Source organism: Equus przewalskii, chromosome 6 (genome assembly GCF_037783145.1).
Source record: "Equus przewalskii isolate Varuska chromosome 6, EquPr2, whole genome shotgun sequence".
In the NCBI taxonomy this organism is placed as follows: domain Eukaryota; kingdom Metazoa; phylum Chordata; class Mammalia; order Perissodactyla; family Equidae; genus Equus; species Equus przewalskii.
Window position 1 is genome coordinate 89,980,552 of NC_091836.1, and position 19,953 is coordinate 90,000,504.

General features: G+C 42.1%; 1 protein-coding gene across 2 annotated transcripts in view; it reads left to right on the top strand.

Moving 5' to 3' along the window:
- The window catches only part of SLC17A6 (solute carrier family 17 member 6), a 31,702-nt gene that overhangs the window by 1,527 nt on the left and 10,222 nt on the right, over nt 1-19,953 (top strand). Inside the window, exons 1-7 of one of the 2 annotated variants that reach the window (XM_070624518.1) lie at nt 1,280-1,712; nt 1,965-2,217; nt 3,670-3,788; nt 14,708-14,822; nt 15,920-16,007; nt 16,541-16,627; nt 19,407-19,549. In XM_070624518.1, coding sequence (XP_070480619.1) covers nt 2,053-2,217; nt 3,670-3,788; nt 14,708-14,822; nt 15,920-16,007; nt 16,541-16,627; nt 19,407-19,549 — 717 coding nt within the window. In that variant the 5' untranslated portion in view covers nt 1,280-1,712; nt 1,965-2,052. Of the gene's footprint in view, nt 1-1,279; nt 1,713-1,964; nt 2,218-3,669; nt 3,789-14,707; nt 14,823-15,919; nt 16,008-16,540; nt 16,628-19,406; nt 19,550-19,953 lie in introns of those variants that run through there. The other variant, XM_008538846.2, reaches the window with a different exon arrangement.

A 19,953-nucleotide genomic window follows, 5' to 3' on the forward strand; every position in this document is an offset into this window, starting at 1 on the left:
TTGAAAGTACTAGAAATGGTTTAATTGTTTTATCCTCCCTGTAGTAACTGTACTAATTATGCTGTAAGTTTCACAACTTTTAAATTCTTTCAAGAATATTACGTGAATACACTTTTTCTTAGTAACATGAGCAAAATCGAGAAGAGGGGACAGAAACAAAAGGATAAACGAATCCAAGAGAGCGCTCATTTTCACATTTGGGAAATTGAAGCCTGTAGAAATGTATAGGAAATGTAAAGAAAATGACAAATGCACCTCCCAGTTTTCCAGATCTCTTAGATTCTGGGGGGCTTCATGTAGGCAGGATCATGCACCTATGCGGCAGTACATACCGCAAGGGCCCTGCAGTCCGCAGTTGCCCTGGAGAAAGCTGTTCTTGCCCAGCCCAGCTGCCATCAGGTGGGGAGTTCAGGTGCCCAGTTCAACTTTGCATATATGAGCCTATGAAGCCAATAGTCAAAAGATCACAGTAGCTGAAATTTTCTATCCCAGAATAAATAAATTGCCATGTTTTCTAACATTGGAACTGGCTTTTAGGACTAAGCATTAACATAGCCCCAAACATCTTTATGACCTATTCTCCAGGTGATATTTTGCAGAATTTGGAAGTCTGATTTTTTTTTTTTCTGGTAGCTGCAAACTGCTTGACAGCCATCTCCCAAACTGTGTATTCTTGGAATAGATCTTAAAATTTCATTTGCTTTACCATGTGAATGAAAACAACTGTGTGGGGATATGTAATTTTAAAAGGCACACATAATAATAAATTATAGGGTGGACTGGAAAAGATCTGCAAATTGTAAACGGAGAGGTTCTTTGTTTGAATATCGAAAGTCTCCATCTCAAGGGCCCACGGTGACGTTCCGGCTCACCTTCCTCTTTAACAGAAATTCCAAGGCTCTATTGTGAACTAGAACTACACTACCAGCTTTAAGTAAAACCATTCCGCCTCTCCTCTTTCCCCTCCTCCCTTCCACCTTCCGCCAAGGACAAAAACCTAAAAGGAATTGAATCAGACGGGTGAAATACTATGCAAATTTAAAAACAAAACCAAAGCCAAATGTGAGATCTTCTACCCCGGTGGGGAACATCTTGCCAGAGTTGATTTGGGGGCGCGTTTGTCTATCTGGGAGTACCATTTTACGTCTTTGGAAACGGGCCCATGACATCTTTCGGTGTTGGTAACCGAGATAGTAATGACGCAAGATTGTGAATAATTAATTATTCATGTTCTGGCGGTAGAAAGCTTAGGTGTCGGCCATATGTTGCGGAGGCCTTTGTTTCAAACTCGAGTAACAAGGGGACAGAAAGTAAGATGTGTAACTGGGGAGTAAACGTTGCACTGGCACCGGGGCTGGAGGAGGGCAGGTGGAGCGTGTGACACCCTCAGAGGGCGTTCGCAGACCCTCTCCGCGCGGGCTCTGGACTGGGGCGGCCTTGGTCTCCCGGGCCCGCGCTCCGCTGCGGGGCGCGATCGCCGCGTCCTCTACCCGGGAAGGAAGGAAGAAGGGGCCGCGCGGGGCAGGGCTGAGGCTGGGCCCGCCCGCAGCAGAGGGCCCGCGGGAGGCTGGGCGGCTGGATGAAACCGCCTGTCGCTGGGGTAAACCCCTGCAGGTGGGAGGCGTCTACACAGGTGCTGAGAAGGCCCGCCCGCATAGCCCCTTCCCTCGCACGCCGCAGTCCTGCAGGAAAGTGAGGCCCAAGCCGTGCAGGTGAACCCGGGCGCTGTGGGAGTATCCTGAGGGATTGGGGACTGCCCTCCTTAGGCCAGAAGGTATTAAATTTGAAGAGAGGCCGCCGCGGGGAGGGACACCGGGCGAAGGCTGGAGATCCTGGGAGGTCCTGAGCCCAGTGACCCCTAGTACCCTCCCCCCAGCCCTGGCGTGTCCGGGTAATTGGGAGTGGGCCGGCGTCGGAGGTGCCTAACCCGCGGCGTCCTTGCCTCCCCCTGCTCTGCTGCGCAGGGTGCTGGAAAAGAAGCAAGAGACCGGGGAGACCATCGAGTTGACGGAGGATGGGAAGCCCCTGGAGGTGCCCGAGAAGAAGGCGCCCATGTGCGACTGCACGTGCTTCGGCCTGCCGCGTCGCTACATCATCGCCATCATGAGCGGCCTGGGCTTCTGCATCTCCTTCGGCATCCGCTGCAACCTGGGCGTGGCCATCGTGGACATGGTCAACAACAGCACCATCCACCGCGGGGGCAAGGTCATCAAGGAGGTGGGCACCTGCTCACTGGCCTTGTGGTTTCCACAAAGCCAAATCACCTGTTTGAGCCCATTTCTGGGGAATGAGGAAGGCCTGGATGCTCCCTCGGCCCCCTTCCGCACTGCCCTTGTAGAACGCACCGCGGTCGTGGTACCGCCTCCCTGTTCGCTCCTGAAGCAAGTCGCTTCTGCTCTCTGGGCCTTCCTTTCTCATCTGCAAAGTGGAAAATAGCGTCTAGCTCACTAGGTTTTTGTGAAGTGTGACTTCATAAAAGAAGTTGGTGCCTAATAATGTCCGCTAAATCTAAATGGGAACATTTTTCTTTTGCTCGGAGGAATAGGACAGCATATCGGTTATAATGCCCTCCCCCTGGCTTCCTCCAATTCCCGCCAAATATTCTTAATCAAAATGAAAAAAAAAAAACAAATCAAATCAACTGTGCGCATATCAGCAGTTTCCGCCCACGGGCCTCTAGGTGCAGACCACCTAACGAGCCGTGAGAGGACCCACAGGCAGCGCAGGTGTCTGGGGACACGGGGAGTCCAGGCCCCGCGGTCTTATGGCGCGTGTGTTGGGGAGACGCCCGGGGAATGAGGGTCAACGTCAAGGTCACAGAAACCCGTGGGTCTTGACTTCCTGTTCAGGGAGATGAGATACGGTAAGCCAGGCAGAGCAAGGGTTGGGAGGAGAAATCAGGGAGAGGACTGTGGATGCGAAGCGGTGAGAGCCGCTGGGCCCTGGAGATTCCCGGAGGCCCTGCAAAGTGCAGGCTTCAAAATTTTACTGAAAGAGGGGAGAAGGATCGCCAGTTCCCCGGCAGATTCGCTCTCTTTCCCTTCCGCGATGCAGATACGTCGCCCCAGTTTACTTTGAGGTTCACCTTGTGGGGCCGCCCAGCCTGGCAAGGGCGGAGTTAGGCCTCGACCTTCAGACACACCCCCTCTCCGGCTCTCTGAACCACCCCTGGGCAACCCCTCCCTCTCCCCCGACTCCCCAGGCCACTCCAAATCTTCTGGCCCACGCCCATTGCCATTCTGCTGGGACCGCCCTTCCCCCTCAGCTCCTCCGACCTCCGCACCCTCACCCCGGCGTCGGCTCAATGGGGCCGGCCAGGCGGCTAACGGAATCTCTTCCTGGAGGGTCCAGATTTCCCAAACTCAGGCCCTGCTGATGCCGCATTCATCGAGGTGGTCCCACCTGCCTGACGGTATCGGGGAGCAAAGCCAGGGCTCCCAGATTCGCTATTAATCACAATACATTTCAAACGAGCACCGTTTTTCAATTTTCGATAAGAAGGTATAGATTCAATTTTGTTAGGAAACGAAAGTTAAGCCGCTCCCCGCTGGAATGCAGGGAAGACCCGGGGGTTGAAGGCTCTTTGGTCCGAGAATGACTGAACGTGCATCTTCAGCCCAAGCACTGACTCTGCTCTCTCCCTCCACCCGTTTTCTTCCTCCTCCATAGAAAGCCAAATTCAACTGGGACCCGGAAACCGTGGGGATGATCCACGGGTCCTTCTTTTGGGGCTACATCATCACCCAGATTCCAGGCGGCTACATCGCGTCTCGGCTGGCCGCCAACAGGTAAGGCGCCGGGCGGCGGGGGCTCGGGCCGTGGGCTTGTGCCCTCGGAAGGGGCAGCAGGGCTGGGGCAGGGCGGGAACCCCTGTGCGGAGTCTCCTAGGGTTTGGGCTCTGGTGACGAGTGCACGCTCTCTCGCCCTCTCTGCGCGGCTGAGCCGGCGTTTCGTGCAGTGGTCGACGTGCCTTACAGCCTGGTGAGAGCGGAGGCCGGGGAGGGCCAGGGCGCTGGGTGCCCCGAGGGCTGGGGGTCGCGTGCTGCTCCCTCGCCCGCGCGTCCAGCGGGGCCCCGGCTTTCTGCCACGCAGACCTCCCGGCAGGGAGCGTCGAAAGCCCGGCGGGGAGCCCGCCCAGATGGTGCTCTGGGTCTGTAGGATTTGTTTCTATGGAGGCGGGCGGGATTTCAGGCGCCTGGGGTGCGATTCCACCTGTTAATGAGCTCCGCTGAGCAGGGGCGGGGGTGGGAGGGCGCTCAGCTGCGTCCAGCGGCCTCCGGCCCTGCTGCGGTGGCTGCAGCCGAGGTCCTAGCGCCAGCCTGCAGAAGCGCCCCAGCGCCCCCTGCAGCGACGACCCGAAGTGTGGGCATGAGGACTGACGGGGTGGGGGTGTCAAGGAGCACACCCTCGCACCGCGATGAGAGGCAGCTTCGTTGCGTGTACTATGATAAATGAAAGTAAATGCTCCTTAAGTCTTTGTTATGCTGAGAAAGCACGCGTCTTGCAGGTATTGCTGCATAGAGACCCTAAATAAGGACTTCAGGCTTCCTTCAGACCTTGTACCTAGGACTTCACCCCTTTCCCTCCCTCCAAAAGTCAAATTTTGCGGGAAGAGATCTAAAACTGGCAGCTCTCTAGTCTTGATCTTCTCTCCTCTTCTATAAACTGGTCTCTCCTCATCTCTGGGTGAACACTCTCCCAGCCCCCTTTCCCGGGCTTCTGTCAGGACAATCCCATTCCCCAGAGGTGTCTCGGGCCCAAGGTTTCTCAGTCGTCTCGGAGACCTAGGGAGGAATTCTTGGAAATAGATTTTAGGCTTAAGGATCTTAGGGCGAGGATTTTTTGGACAGTCCTTCAAAATGTCAACAGGAGAGCAAAACAGATTAGGAGTAGCACCTTTTGAACGTCATCTTTACCCTAACAGCACCATGGTTAGTGCACAGACCCAACAGGGGACAAAATATTCTTTTAAAAAAGGAATCAGTTTAAAACGAAAATCATTAACTGCGTAGAGAACCCAATTTTACGGATGGGATAGATCAAGGAAAAAATTATTAGGCAGAAAAATGTAAAGGAAATATTCCCTTAAATATTACTGGTAATGAACATGTTACAGTTTTGACTTTTATATCCCTAATGCATAGTGTCTTGAACCTTTTTTTTCCTGAAAAGTATTTTCTAAAACAAAGTAAACTTCCCAGAAAGAAACTCCAAATATACATATATAAAATATTTTTACTTCGGGGGAAAACATCCAATAATTCACCAAAACCCCAAAATGATACAGGAAACTCAATATAGTATGAAATGGAAATATAATGGCTGTGCCTTTAAGTTTTCTTTGGAGTCAAAACCTTCAGCTTGCCAAATGTTAAAATGCTAACATTTTCCTGCCAGCAAAAAACACCAGGGATGCCTGGCTTTCCCTCTCTGTAACACTGGGAGGGCAGGAACAGGTTTTCCTGGTTGGAAAAAAAAAAAAAGCAAGCTCATTGCTATCATTTGTGTCATGTTTATTAAAGAAAAGACTGATACTGACTCAGGGTCTAATTTATTTGATAGATTTTCTTCAAAGAAAATATTTCTGAATTTTAAAATTCTTATTTGGGTCTGAATTCACCTTACCTTTAGAAGGGTATTCAAGGGAGAGAGACAATATTTTCACATACAATGTTTTGTGTTCTACAAGATGGAGAAAGTTAAATCAAAATTTATTGTAAAAAATATGAACAGATAGAAGACTATAGACTAACTCTTATCACATCTTAGGATTTTGACATATTCACTTCATTTTTTAAAATGTGATGAGCCATTACAAATACAATTGAAGGCACTTGTGAAAACAGGTTTTAAAAGTTTATAACATTCCCTTTTCTGAATATATAAAAGTATTGCATACTAAATAAGAAAAATATATAAAAAGAAAGGACAATAAAAATTATAAGTAATGTGTTTACCCAGAGACATCTATTATTAACATGTTGGGAGATGTCCAGTTAGTCCTACACGTGCTACATAGAATTTTATCTCAGAAGGCTTTTTTAACACAACTTCTCAGTGATATTTAGAATTGATTTGAAAGATATGTATTTCCTATTATGATCTGTTTTTAAAAAGCAGTGAAAGCAACACAGCAAGATCAGTTTTCCACCTATAAGTATTGGATGGCCATTCAAATAAGCTTCTCCCCATAGATCATTTAATCATAGAACAAGATCTCCCTTGGGTGGGTACTGGGGACAGATTGCTCTCCCTCTAGATGTAAAAGCAGCTCACTTTGGAAAGTGTTTGACATCACTGTTCCTGGTGGAACTGGAGTAGAGGCGTGTGGAGACAACATCTCAAGAGAGAAGGGCTCCTGGTTACACCTCCTGGCAAATTTCTCAATGAAAAACAAACAGTAAAAACTTGGCTTCTCCACTTTATGGATTAAGCAAACACAGCCCCACTCTTGGTCAGAATATAGAATCTTGGTTCTTTTTCTGGTGAAAGTCTAAGTATTCATGTTTTCCTGCTCATGGAGGGGAGGAGTGAGGAGAGGAAAGTCAGTCTTGAGAAGAGCTCTTTACTTCTTTCCTTTGTCTTTCTTTAAAGGGCTATTGCAATTCATGGGCCAGCTCACCTCCATGGAGGGCCTTAGCGTGGAATCAAAGGGAGATTCCCCACAAAATCTGTGATGTTTTAAAATGAGAACATATTTAATAAGGTATAATAAGGTGATAAAAAGGTGTTGGGGCAAATGAATTTTGTCTTTAAACAATATAGGATATGGGGCTTACAGTAATCCAGATATTTACAAATCTGAACTTGCCAAGGACTATTTTTACCTCTCATTCAGAGAGTGATGAGGAGCCTGGGCAAGTATTTAATGGAGAAACAACAGAATTTTTGCAAAGGCCATAACCAAAGAAGGTCAGATTTACCAAAGGAAATTTGGGCAACATTGCGTTAATGGATGGCATAGTGCTCACAAAGACTATTCCTGCCTCTGTCTAGGTGGCAATTTTATTTAAACCCTACTTAAACATTTTCTCGATCTTGCTACCGTCCTCCTGATTTGCCAATTCTGCTTTAATTTTTTACATGGCATGTTTTGCTACTTGTCATACCAATATTTTAGTTGTTTACTTGTTTGTTGAATGTCTGCCTTTCTCCAGTAAGATGCATGCTCCTGGACTGCAGACAGTTTCTGTCCACGTTGCTATCACGCTGTGTCCCTAGCATTTCAAATAGTGCCTGGCCCAGGGTACTCATTGGATAAATAATACAAACATCACAACAAAGTGTTTTGGGCTTTTAACAAAAGGCAGGATGGCAAAGTGGTTGAGATAGAGGATGTCCAGCTAAGCTGTGTGGGTTCAGATTCCTGAATGTGCCGCTTAATAACTGAATGACGTAAACATTATTTAACCTCTCTGAGCCCCAGTTTATATTTCTGTGACAGGGCGCTAATCCAAGTGCCTGTCTGATACAGCTATCATGACAGCTAAGTAAGAAAGTGTGTGTAAAGTTCTTAGACGTGCCTGGCACTCAATAACTGTTGGCTGTTGTCATTTCTCATTAATAAAATCTTAAATTCAGAAAAAAATTGAAAGAAAAAAACTCTTATGACCATTCAGCATTACTTGTGTTTAAATTTGCCTTAAGTATTAGTAATGCAAAAGGACGATTTTTTCCATTGTGATAAAAGCCTACCTCTTTTCACATGTCAAATTTTTCCTTTAAAGTTATTTTCCCATACACATTATTCACAATTAAAATTGTTGTCACTGATATTGCCATAAGTCTCATTTGAAAGCTTTTAAAGAGCTAGCTTAAAAAATATTTTTACCAAGAGTATAGAGAGTGCTAGTAATTTGGTGCATGCAATCTTTGAATTCTAGCCAAATATTTTAAATACACTTAGAGAAATCCATTTAAGCTTGAGGTTAGATTTCTCTGCTGGAAGTTACAATTTATATCCCCAGTCCCTACCCTTTATTTAGAGAGGGTTCAGTTCCTAGGGCACCATTTTGTCTTTTTAGGTATTTCTTGGATTTCTAACTTGACTTTTGCTAAAGAAAAGTAGTTCTTTATTTGAATAAGAGACTGAGGGTCCCATGTTTCTGAAGCATAGAATAAACTCTGGTAACAGAAAGAACCTGTGTTAGAGCTGCACAGGGCTCCTCCAATCCAGTCCTCTCATTTCACAGACCAGGAAAGGAAACAGAGAATCACGGAGGCGGTGACTTACCCAAGGTCACTAAGAGACTGTGACTAAAATCAGGAGTGCAGTAATACATGACCACAGGTTATCGCTACATTGAAATTTAACATCTCTGCCTGGCGTTATGTGCTTCATCCCAAATTCACTTTCAGCAGTGGCTGAGCCATCTGCTCTCTGAATGAGCACCTACAATCTATCATGTCCCAAATCCGGGACAGAAATCCACGAATTAGAGAGAGAAGCCTTTAGCAGGCCCAAGGGATCCTTAGATTTTTGTGGCAGGAGAAGCACTGTATTTCTGTGTGTGTACAGGCTCCCAAAATATTCGGCCACAACATGAGTGGTTCTGTTCTCTGCTCTGCAGAAGGCAAAACCCAAACGTGGTGATGTCTTAAACAAAGAGTCTGATTTTCTGTAGAAGAAAACATAGTATTTAGAACTTTTTCTCCCTGCCTGGCCCCTTTGGCAGTTTGGGCTCCTGGAAGATGGCAGGGGTTTGAGCACGACTGGGAGCGATTTAGGTCTTTTGTCTGCAAAGAAGAAGGGTGCATCCTTGGGATTTTGATTAAAAAGTTCAATTCATCCCACTGATATGATAAAAGAGAGAGTAATTTATACTTAAAAATGAACAAATTCAAATGCATGGATTTTAAAGTTGTTTACTAATGTCCATTTGCATTTATAAAAGTGAAATTTGATATACTTTAGGTAAATATTCTGGCTTGCCCGATTATGAAAAATCCTCTTGTGAGAATGATTTTCAGAAAGAGAGGTACGAAGAGATTTAAAACACGACATCTTCATATTTTAAGCACAGGAATAAATGATTTTGCCATTGCTGTTCTGTTTTTTTCCTTCCCAGAAATAAAACAATGGGGATCTGCTTTATTTATTGGAATAAGCACTGGAAGTGAGTTCTTAGGTTTCACCACCAAACACACACGTGCACCAACATACTCTATCATCTATCTATCTATCTATCTGTCTACTATCTATCTGTCTTTCCATCTATCTATCTATCTGTCTATCTATATTTTTTTTCCTCTCTGCTTACCTATCCATTGCAACAGCCATTGCAATCAGGGATTCCTTAACCCTTCCAGTGAGAAACATTTGCAGATTCCTTTTGTGTGAGAAAATAATTCAGGCTATGAACATAAAGCCTGCTGCAAGGGACCACCATCCTGCTATGGTGGAAAAAACAGTTTATAGCATCCAGTCTTTTAAGGCCAGAGGTGACTGTCTCTATCTCATTCCCCCAGCTACCTATCAAACATCTAGCCACCTTCCAATTGTGGGTCTTATAGGGTAGGTATCTAGGGCAATGCAGAAGAGGCCTTCCTTTTTCTGACAAAAGAAAATACCCTTTCTGCAAGATGAATAGAGGGATTGAGAGCGGGAGGGGTCCCCAAGGGCTTGCACGTGGTTTGCTGACACCAGCTTCTCTCTCATTCCCCCTCCTCTCCTCTCACCCCTTTATAGCTCTGGCTTCCCCTGCGGCTGCTGCCGTGTCCTATGTGTGTGTGTGGGGGGAGGGGGGGAGGCAGGGGGGGAGCCCCTGGAGGGGAGGGACATGATTTTGAGGGAGGAGAGAGTCAGGTGGGCAGCTGGTAGAATGATTCTCCCGCTGCCATATGCCACTGTTGGGGCTGCCTCATTTCTCTGTCATGAGTGATGAAGTCATTTTTACAACTTAATAATGTACCAAGGGACCCACAGGGCTGGCTTGTGCTTGTGTATTCCTTTTTTAATATGGAAGAGGGGGCATCAGATGTGACAAAGGGAGGTGCCTGAGCCCAGATTTGATTAGATTAAATAGATTAACCAGCCTGAACCAGTCTATTCCTACACACCCTCCAGGAGGGGATTAGCACCCTAGTTCCCTGTTAGGTGACAAGCAATTGCCCAAATGGAAACTGATTGACTGATTCAGGGAAAATGGATATCATCTGTAGAAGTGACAGGTCACCAGTGTTTGTCACCTCTTCTGGGCAAGACCTTGTCGGGTGGGCTTGACACGTGAGGGTGTTTGTGGCTGTGGGTCATAGAAGACGAGTATGACTGGGAATCTCAGAGCTCACTCACTCCGGCCCACACTGGATGCTAATCTTGAGGCAGGGGTGAGGCAGGTTTGCAGCAATTACATTTGCTTTCCCAGATATTTCTGTACTGGGGGGATACTGTATGCCTCTCAATTTTGACAATCTGTTTAGTAATATTGAGCCTCCTAACACATGCATACACACAAACACACATACACACCAGTGCTCTTAAAGTGATTCTCTGTAGGGGAATATAATCATTTCACACTAGAAGACAAAGGAGGGAAAAAAATGTGTGTGTGAGTGTGTGTGTGTGTGTGTGTGTAACAAGCAGTGGAAAAACAAGTAGAAATTAGGTTTTAACTTGAAAATAAGCAGATTGAATTCATTTTAGTATGTCATTTGCTGCAGAGGAAATCATGAGGAAAACAACAATTTTAAGTAGCTTTCAAGTGGTTTATCATTTTGGAAAACAATCTTAATAAGCAAATGGCCCTTATTTTATTTCATGGAGATTATAATGATGTTCTTCGAGAAATCGAGAGCACCCATCAGTTTCTAGTTCTGTTGTTAAGGCATAGAAAAGCCAAGAGTTTCACATTTAGTTTGCAGATACTTTGCTTTTTTTTCTCAGCCCAGTTACTGATGGCCCATCTCTGACTTATATTGAGACCAGGAGTGGGTTTTTAAGGTAGCAATTTAGTTGCCAACTATGAAAAGAAGGACTTTAAGCAAAATGAAATGTCATTCTAGTTGAGCTTCAACTTACTGTTTGGAACTTCAAGTTCAGCAATATTTACCTAATTGATAACTGTACAGTCTGATGATTTGTTCAGCAAAAGCAATATGTTAGCTTGTTGCTGAAAGAATTTGTGTAACTTGCTAGAATTTTCATTAATGATTTATTTTTATATATAGTACTAACATTAATATAAATACGCTGATAGAACTATACTGCCTGATGTTATAAAGACCCTAGATTTACAATTCAAAAGTAAAAAAAAATGGACAAATATTTATTCGGGGAAATTTATTTATTTCTAGAAAGTGTTTTTTTATGTGAGTATAGTATTTCTTTATTTTCTCATACATTATTCAACTTTATCAGGAAGAAGCGGTGATCAGACCTTGAGTGAGTTTCTTAACTGAAATGGACTATAAGGCAAAAAACAAAATAAAGCAAAAACCCAGAATATAAATCAGAAGTCAGGTTAATTTTACAAATGTGTAATTGATTAATTGTATTGAATAGAACCTTAAATTTCTATGGGATCATCACCAATTCATTAAAATGTCCTCAGATAAATTATACTATTGTCTGGTATGTTATAAAATTTAACATTTATCTTATGGGGAAACATTGAAAATGCACCTGGAAACATCCACAGTGGAATTTTAAGACAAAAAGATTATGAAAATGAACCAAAAAAACAGGCCACTGATGTCAGGCAGTAACTCAGTCGCTTGGTTTTCATGATGGAGTACGGGGCAGCCTTCTCCTTCCCTGTAGCTAAAAAGAGTCTAGAAATCTCGCTTTTGGATTAAAATGGGGAAATACAGAACTCCAGCTCAACTGAGTGGAAACACAGAAGAGATGCTCTGACCGTGTGAGGTGGGTGGGGGCGGGGGTGGTGACTGTCAGCCGGGCTTTCAATCCATGAGAAGCAGATCATTCAGGGATGAAATTTCCCCCCCCTCCCTAGATAGTACATTTGTGCTGGGGGTGGGGAGAGAGAGGATATGAATCATAAATCATCTTCATAATTGCCTTCGTTCTCCGTTTCAGGAGGCAGATGAAATTAGAATTGAAGAGAATAATAAATATATGTATCACTAAACTTTTTATATAGTACATCACATTTCTTCCTTATAGTGACTTTGTAAGGCAAACACTCTTATGCTTGTTTTACTGATGAGAGAATTGAACACAGATTAGCAATGTTATTTTCCCGAAAATCACCAGCTGCCAAGAGGAAGAGTTGGGCCACTAACCCTGGTATATCTGATTTCAAATAATATGCTTCTTTACTAAGCACATTTCTCCTATCGAGTAGCTTTATTGTGTGCGCTTTTCTAAAAGAATTCACTGTATTACTTGGTGCGGGGCTTGGTCAACAAGAAAGAGCATGACTGTAGAATAATTTACAAGATGTATTTATTTGCATAATTTTGATTTTTAGACAAGTCTTTTGATCAGAGGGTAAACTTGAAAAACCTATTTTGGTGGGTATTGTTTTCAGGGCAGGACTGCTGTGAAACACAAGTATGTGTCAAAGTTGGGACCAGTGCTAGGGATAATAAAACACACAGGACTATTAAATGTTTCTTGGTGTATAATCTATTTCCTTCTGTCTGTTGAGATATCAAAAGTATATTCAATGCTTATGTTAGTTTGTTTGGTTCTTTTTTTTGATGAGGCAGATTGCCCCTGAGCTAACACCAGTGCCAATCTTCCTCTATTTTGCACATGAGACGCTGCCACAGCATGGCTTGATGAGCAGTGTGTAAGTCGGTACCCAGGATCTGAACCTGCAAACCCTAGGCTGGCAAAGTAGAGCATGGAAAGTTAACCACTATGCCACTGGGCCAGCCTTTATTTGTTTGTTTTTGTAACATGAGGCCAAATAGGAATGACTACTGTAGAGCGTAATACAGTATACACAACTACATTAAGTACTGGTAAACAGTGAGATTCTTCAAGAGGACAATATATCACCTCTGAGGCATTACCACCTAATTTTGAGAGTAGAGCTTCAGAGACAGTGGTTTCAGAGGCTGATGAAGACGCCATGATGAACAGAAAGCATAATGGCAGCTGGTTTCAGGAGATTCTATAACGTTGTTTGGAAGACTTAAGGATGAAGCCAGACTGGGCCATGTCTGTCAGCGGCCAGGCTGTGGTGGCACCTCACGGACAAAAAAAAGAAGAAGACTGGCAACAGACGTTAGCTCAAGATGAATCTTCCTCAGCAAAAAGATAAATGAATAAAATAAAATACATTTTAAATCAATTTTTATAACAAGTTTGGATTCTTACTTTATAAAGATAGGTCATGGTATTTTTGCATTTATTTTCTGAAAAATAAATTCATATTTGGCAGAAGTGTAATATCACTGAGTGTGCGGCATTTTAATGGAAGTAATCATTTCTAGAAATAGAAAGCTTCTATTTTGTGCGAAACATTTAGGAAATAAGTTATACTTTGACTCAAACCCAAAGATACCTATTCAGCAACTAGCACAGAGGAAGAATGGAACAGAACGTTCACCTCCTGAGAGACTATTTACCTCAGTGAAGAGAAGCCACTGAGGACAGGCGGATGTTAGGCTGCACCACGTAAACAAAAATATTTGACCTGGTCTATGATTCATAGAAAAAGAGCTGATCCACTTCAGCTCTTCATAAAGTCATTTCTCAGATTTCAGTAGCAAGTTAATAATGTTCAAGGCCTGTTCCAGAAACTCAAGTCTTTAACAGTTTACATTTAATTGTGCCCCTTGGAAGAATTAGAGCGTCTACGAAGCAACCATCTTGACTGAATTCAAAACTCAATGTTCAACTTGAGAAAACTTGCACAGAACACAGCTTAGCTCATTAGAGATAGCGTGTCCCCAAAGTTCTCCGCAAGTACCTTCTAAAGTTACCCAGTTAGGGGCGTATTTCTCTTGCTTAGTAAAAACATCATGGAATATACATTTTTAAACTATGGCATGGAATTTTTACTTGCAGATGGATAAAGATGTTTGTGCCATATTTTCAGCAATTCTTTCTTGAATTGTTGTGTATGTGTGTGCAGCTAGAGGTGGCCTCAGACAGGAGTTCTCACCCACCCACACATAAAAAAAGAAAGAAAACCTGAGACAGACATATTAAGTAATAGTTATTTCTGTCATAAAAACATGTGCTGTGGGATCTCATCATGAGATTTCTTGGGGCATTTAAAATATGATTCCATTCATAAAATTTGTATGTATATGCTGCTTGTAGGGAAGTTGCAAATGGTTGTAGAATGGGAGGCACAATTCCATTCAGGCATTTATTATTTTTTCAACAACTCTTCAATAAGAATCTCCTATGTGTCAGGCACTGTGCTATGTATCGGGGATGGAACAGTGTATCTGAAAAACCAGCTCTTGCTCATAAGCAGCTTGTGTTGTAGCCTGAGATGTAGACCAAAAACATACACAATGATTCTTTGAATATTTGCAATTTTTCATTATATCTATGAAGAAAATAAATACAAGTACATTTAACCAGGTTTATTGGAGCCTTCTTTTATTTCCTGCGCTTCAAACAATGCATTATTTCAGGATAGTCCAAGTGTTTATTTGCAATGGTTGTCCAATCAAGTCCCGAATGTATCTTATTTTTTTTTTAGAAAAAATAATGTACCTTAAAATTGCTTGTAATTAGCTAGACCTAAGCAATTTCGATCTATTCACTCCTTTTCTTTTCCAGGGTTTTCGGAGCTGCCATCCTTCTTACCTCCACCCTGAATATGCTAATCCCGTCAGCAGCCAGAGTGCATTATGGGTGTGTCATCTTTGTTCGGATACTGCAGGGACTTGTTGAGGTATGGCACTGCAGGGTGACATCATCCTAAGGTTGGCATGTTAATAAGAACCAGCAGATTATCTTTGTCTTGATCTACAAAAAAATATATTTTATTAGGTTATATCTTGTAGTGTTAAAAAAATTGGAAAAGTTAGGCGATCAGATGTTCTGTCTTTAAATGATGCTAAACTACAACTGTGATTGCTTACTTCTTTTTCTCTAGAATTGAGTGATGTTAAAGAAATGTTTAGTGACTATTTGACTTAAAAAAAAAGAACAGCGCCTCTATTAATGTGTCATGATAAGAATTTTTGAGTCCGTCCTTTGCTGATGCTGACCCTGAATTAATACTTTTTGTAAGTTTTATACAAAGTCCCTGTTGGCCTTGAATCATGATTTGAGTTTTCACTAGAATATTTCATTGAATGTGTTCTTTGGCCATCTGACTCTAATCAGTGACTTTGGCTCCATCAACCTATATCCTTTGAAAGAATATCATTTAAAAACTTAAGTTTGGCCTACCTTCTGCCTCTTCTCTTTCCGTGGAGTACGGTGGGAATAGACAAATCAGATAAAGTATTAAGGTGCTGAAAACAATCTTCTTTCTCTCCAAAAAGAAAGAAAAATGAGAGGATAAAAATAATAGAAAAAAGATAGCTATTTTAAAGGTGTTAAGTTCTAGGCAAGACTTTTAGGAAGTGTGAGCTTCAAGAATTTCAGCTTCGCCTTCCTTTATATGGATTCCTTATATTTGGGAATCACTGAGTTTAACGCCTCACAAAAGGGTCTCCCAAATTTCTCAAACTGTTCCGAATTACAGATGAACTGAGTAATATAGAATCTTTGCTTTTGCATTAATCACAAGAATATTGAAGTAGAAGGGAGACTTGAAGAGTGGGGAGAATTTGAACAGATCACTAAAAAGAGGTCATGTCTTACCTGGTCTGGGCTGAAAGTTCTTAAAACGGGATTTCAGGGAGTCAGCACAGGCCATAGGTAGCAGCTTTCCCTAAACCCTGGTGCCCATCCTAAGGAAACAGCATCAGAGAAGGGAATGTGCTTCTTTCGCAGTGATCCTGGATCCTGAATAGTGATATTTATCTTCCCCCCTCACAGGGCGTCACCTACCCAGCATGTCATGGCATCTGGAGCAAATGGGCGCCACCTCTCGAGAGGAGTAGACTGGCAACCACCTCCTTCTGTGGTGAGCACTGTGCGCAGATGTAGTCTTGGGGGCTAAAAATTCAGGACTAACTTGGATAAGAATCGAAAGTTGGTAAAGCTCACCTGTAAAACCACCTGGGGAGTGTGTATGTCTGTGTGTGTACATGAGGGAAGGTTTTTTACCACCCATGTCAATTTCTTTAATTCTTATTAGTCTCCTTAAATCCTCTATTTCTTCTTGGGTTTTATATTTTTCTAGTTCATTCATTTCATCTAGATTTTCAAATATATTCATGAATGGTTTTTATTATAGTCTTTTCAGTTTACTTTTTATGATAGCCTTTTATTATTTTTAAACCTCTGTTGAGTCTTGGGGAAGTAGGTTATATCCACTTGTGTTGTCCTGTATTCCTGGCTAAGCATTCATACGTGTGTTTGGAAGTATATGGGTGTGAGTACACATGTACCTGAGCATGCAAGTTGCGTTTCTGTGAGCCAACCCAGGGACATGAGATGAAGTCAAGAATTTCTGTCGATGTTACTTACCTTGCTCCCATTCTCCTTCTACTTTAGGTTCCTATGCTGGAGCTGTGATTGCAATGCCGTTGGCTGGCATTCTCGTACAGTACACCGGCTGGTCTTCAGTATTCTATGTCTATGGTATGTTGCATTTCTATACAATAAAGATAAAAGAAGTGTGCATAAGCTAAGACAGTGAGATAGCTCACTGAATATACTTCTGTGTTTACTCATTGAATTTTTTTCTATTCCTTATATCTTCTTATATTCCGTATATTCTATCTCCTTATATTCCTTATATCTTCTCCTTATATTCTGAGAAGATCAGGGAAAATGTTCTATCTCTATGATTTTCCCTGCATTGTAACTTAGGATTTCTAAAAGCAACCACATTACTGATGGGAACTTTGTGATGTGTAACATATATTGTCCTTGATTACGAAGAAGAGGATTAAATTAGCTCTTGATTCAGAGCTGATTCAGAGGAAAGAGCTGGGCAGCACCCACTTCTCCTTGTGGCCCCTGCTTTCCTGGTCATTTCTGGGATCATGCCTCTTCCAGACTGAATCTGGGCAGAGGGCTGGGAGGTGAGCGGAGTGTGGATGTGGCAGTGTGATTCTGGGGTGAAGTCTTAGCAAGTCGGCTGCTGCAGCAGCGCGTGCTAGTCTTCATTTCCACAGAACTAAAGGCGATTAAGCCCCCGAGTGGGAATAAAAAATTACAAGAAACCCTAAGTTCAGACTCCCTTTCTGTTCACTTTTTGACCAGAAGCTAACAGCTTACCACTTCAGGTTAGCCCTAAAGTCTGTCTCTAAGAGACGCTTTCTCAATAAAGAAGAAAGGAGAAATGTGAGGGAGGTGGAGTCCAGCTGATGTGGTCACGATCATTAGCATCTTGGGCATGGGCGTGAGAATCTGAAAGATTCATGAAGTCATGCAGTAGAACAGAACGGTATCTGGCTGCTTCCACGTTTCCCATGATGCATTCCCATCTTGAAATGTTCTCATCAGAGAAAATTCTGTTTGCAGGATGTTATTAAGTGTACTTTATAGTAGGGCCTCTTATCCTGGTTCAGAAGCCATGGATGGGTTTGGGATTCATGAATGCCCTAAATAGTAAGCCACACATGCATTTGTACATTTTCTTTGTTTCTGGGGAGAAATTTTTATCAGATTTTAATCCATATCTTTCATTAAATTTTCAAGAGTCCGTAATTCAAAGAAAACTAAAACACTTGTTTATAGGGTGTATAGTACAAATTGGGATCGCCACCCATTAAATCCTCTGATGTGTGCCTTAGTCCATTACTTAGTTGGAGATATAATGTGACTTTAAAGTAAGGATATCAATTTCCACAAAGCACTCATGAAAATCAGTCTCATTATTTCGAGCTATATCTCATTTATCATTGAGAGGTACAAAGTTTAAATATTAGATAATCTGAAAATAGATCATAGCACTTGCCTACTTGCTGTTTGTAGCAAAAATTGGATCTTTGAGCCACACATTCAATATTGATATTTTAAAAATTAATAAGATAAGACCTGGCTAAAGTTAAAAAAGACAATGCATATAATCTGAGTGACTGGTGGATGCATTTAGTTAATGGTAATGATAATGATTAGTAAATTACAAGAACAAGAACTCTCAGTTACTGAGTGCTTATTTTGTGCCGTCCATTGTGATCATTGCTTTATGGATTATCTCCTTTAACATTTCTTTGCCACAATCTCATAAAAAAGGAATTATTCTCTCATTTTATAGTGAGGTTTAGAGACCTTCAGTTAGTGATCAGACCGTGTGGTTTCATGAGTGACACAGCCAGCATTTGAACCTGGGTGAGTCCGAGGCCATAACCACTACATGAGACCGAATTTCCGCACACACTCTGATCCACAGGTGTGTATGCTGTCATGTTCAGTAATTACAAGGAGCATGGCACATCAGAAGCTCTGAGATTAAGGAATACTTCTTGGAGATTGAACAGGCAAAAGAAAAAGTATTATAGAGATCAGAGGCATTTAGATTGTTACCCAAGGGAAAAAGAGAACAGTAGGAGGCAAGAGTGAAATGGCCAGCTGCTGGGAAACCGGAATAAATCACTTGAAATTCTTTCTATTATTAATGCTTCTGATTTATATTGCACAATAGGGGTATGTTTTAATGGTGAAAGTGCTAAATAAAGAGGGGACTGAAAAAGGACTTGCAAATAGTTTATTGCACTGGAATTTATAACTTTCATCTATCCAAACAATAATCAATAGGCAATAGTATGTACTGAAAATAATATGGTATACAGTCACATCAAGTGTCAAATGTTACTACATTAATAACAGAAGCCCATTTTTTCACGTACCATAGCCAGTTAAGCTAAAATAATCTTCTAGATTTGATTTAATAGTCTGTTTACTAGATATGGAAGTGCTAACAGGAGAGGGAAAAGAGCATTTCTTTTCTCTGGAAATACAGACTAGTCTCATATATTCAAGGCAGGCAAATAATAAAAGGACTCACCCCCAGCAAAGTTCTCTGAGGACGGGAATTTGGTCTTGTTCTTCATAATTGTCTCATTTAGCAGAGTGCCTGGGACAGTAATTGCTCAGTAAATGTTGTTGGATGTATGAACATGTTCCAGACCACACCATCCAATAATTCTTTATCGTGAGTTTCTTGTGTATTAGTGTTATTTAATAGTGACAAAGAGATAAAACTACAGGACCAGCCTTCAAGAAGCTTGAAGTCTAAAGGCAAAAGACAAGAAGAGATGGCTAAAGTCAGTTGGAGAAACATAAGCTGGAATTCACGTTCTCTAGAATGTTTGTCACATGATTATTGTAGTTTTATTCCAGCAAATGACGTTAAATGGAAGTACTTGTGACAGTTTTCTCTGATGTCCTCCTCTTGAATTCTTCCTTGCAGGAAGCTTTGGGATGATCTGGTACATGTTTTGGCTTTTGGTGTCTTACGAGAGTCCTGCAAAGCATCCTACTATTACAGATGAAGAACGTAGGTACATAGAAGAAAGCATTGGAGAGAGTGCAAATCTTTTAGGTGCAATGGAAGTAAGAACTTTATTATGGTGTATATTTTCCTATTTTTATTCTCCATCTCACCTCCCTCCAACCAACCAAACTATTTTATGATTCACTATTCAACAAAAATAATTTGATATCAATCGTTATTGTTTTCTTTACTCCATCCACATTCCCTGACTTAGAAATGATTGCTACTTCCTTCATCTATAATTTCTTTTTTTTTAATTTATCTTTTCTTAAGCATCTTCAGATTTTACCTGCATTATGACTATGACTGTAAACCTAAACAAGTTTTTAACAACAGTTCGATATGGCCCATAATTTTAAAAAAATCAGTCAAGATTTGTTCATTTTAGACTGTAGGAAATGCTAAATGCCCTAATACAGTCATAAAAAGGGCTACTTTTTGTTTATTGAATATTTTAAATGTA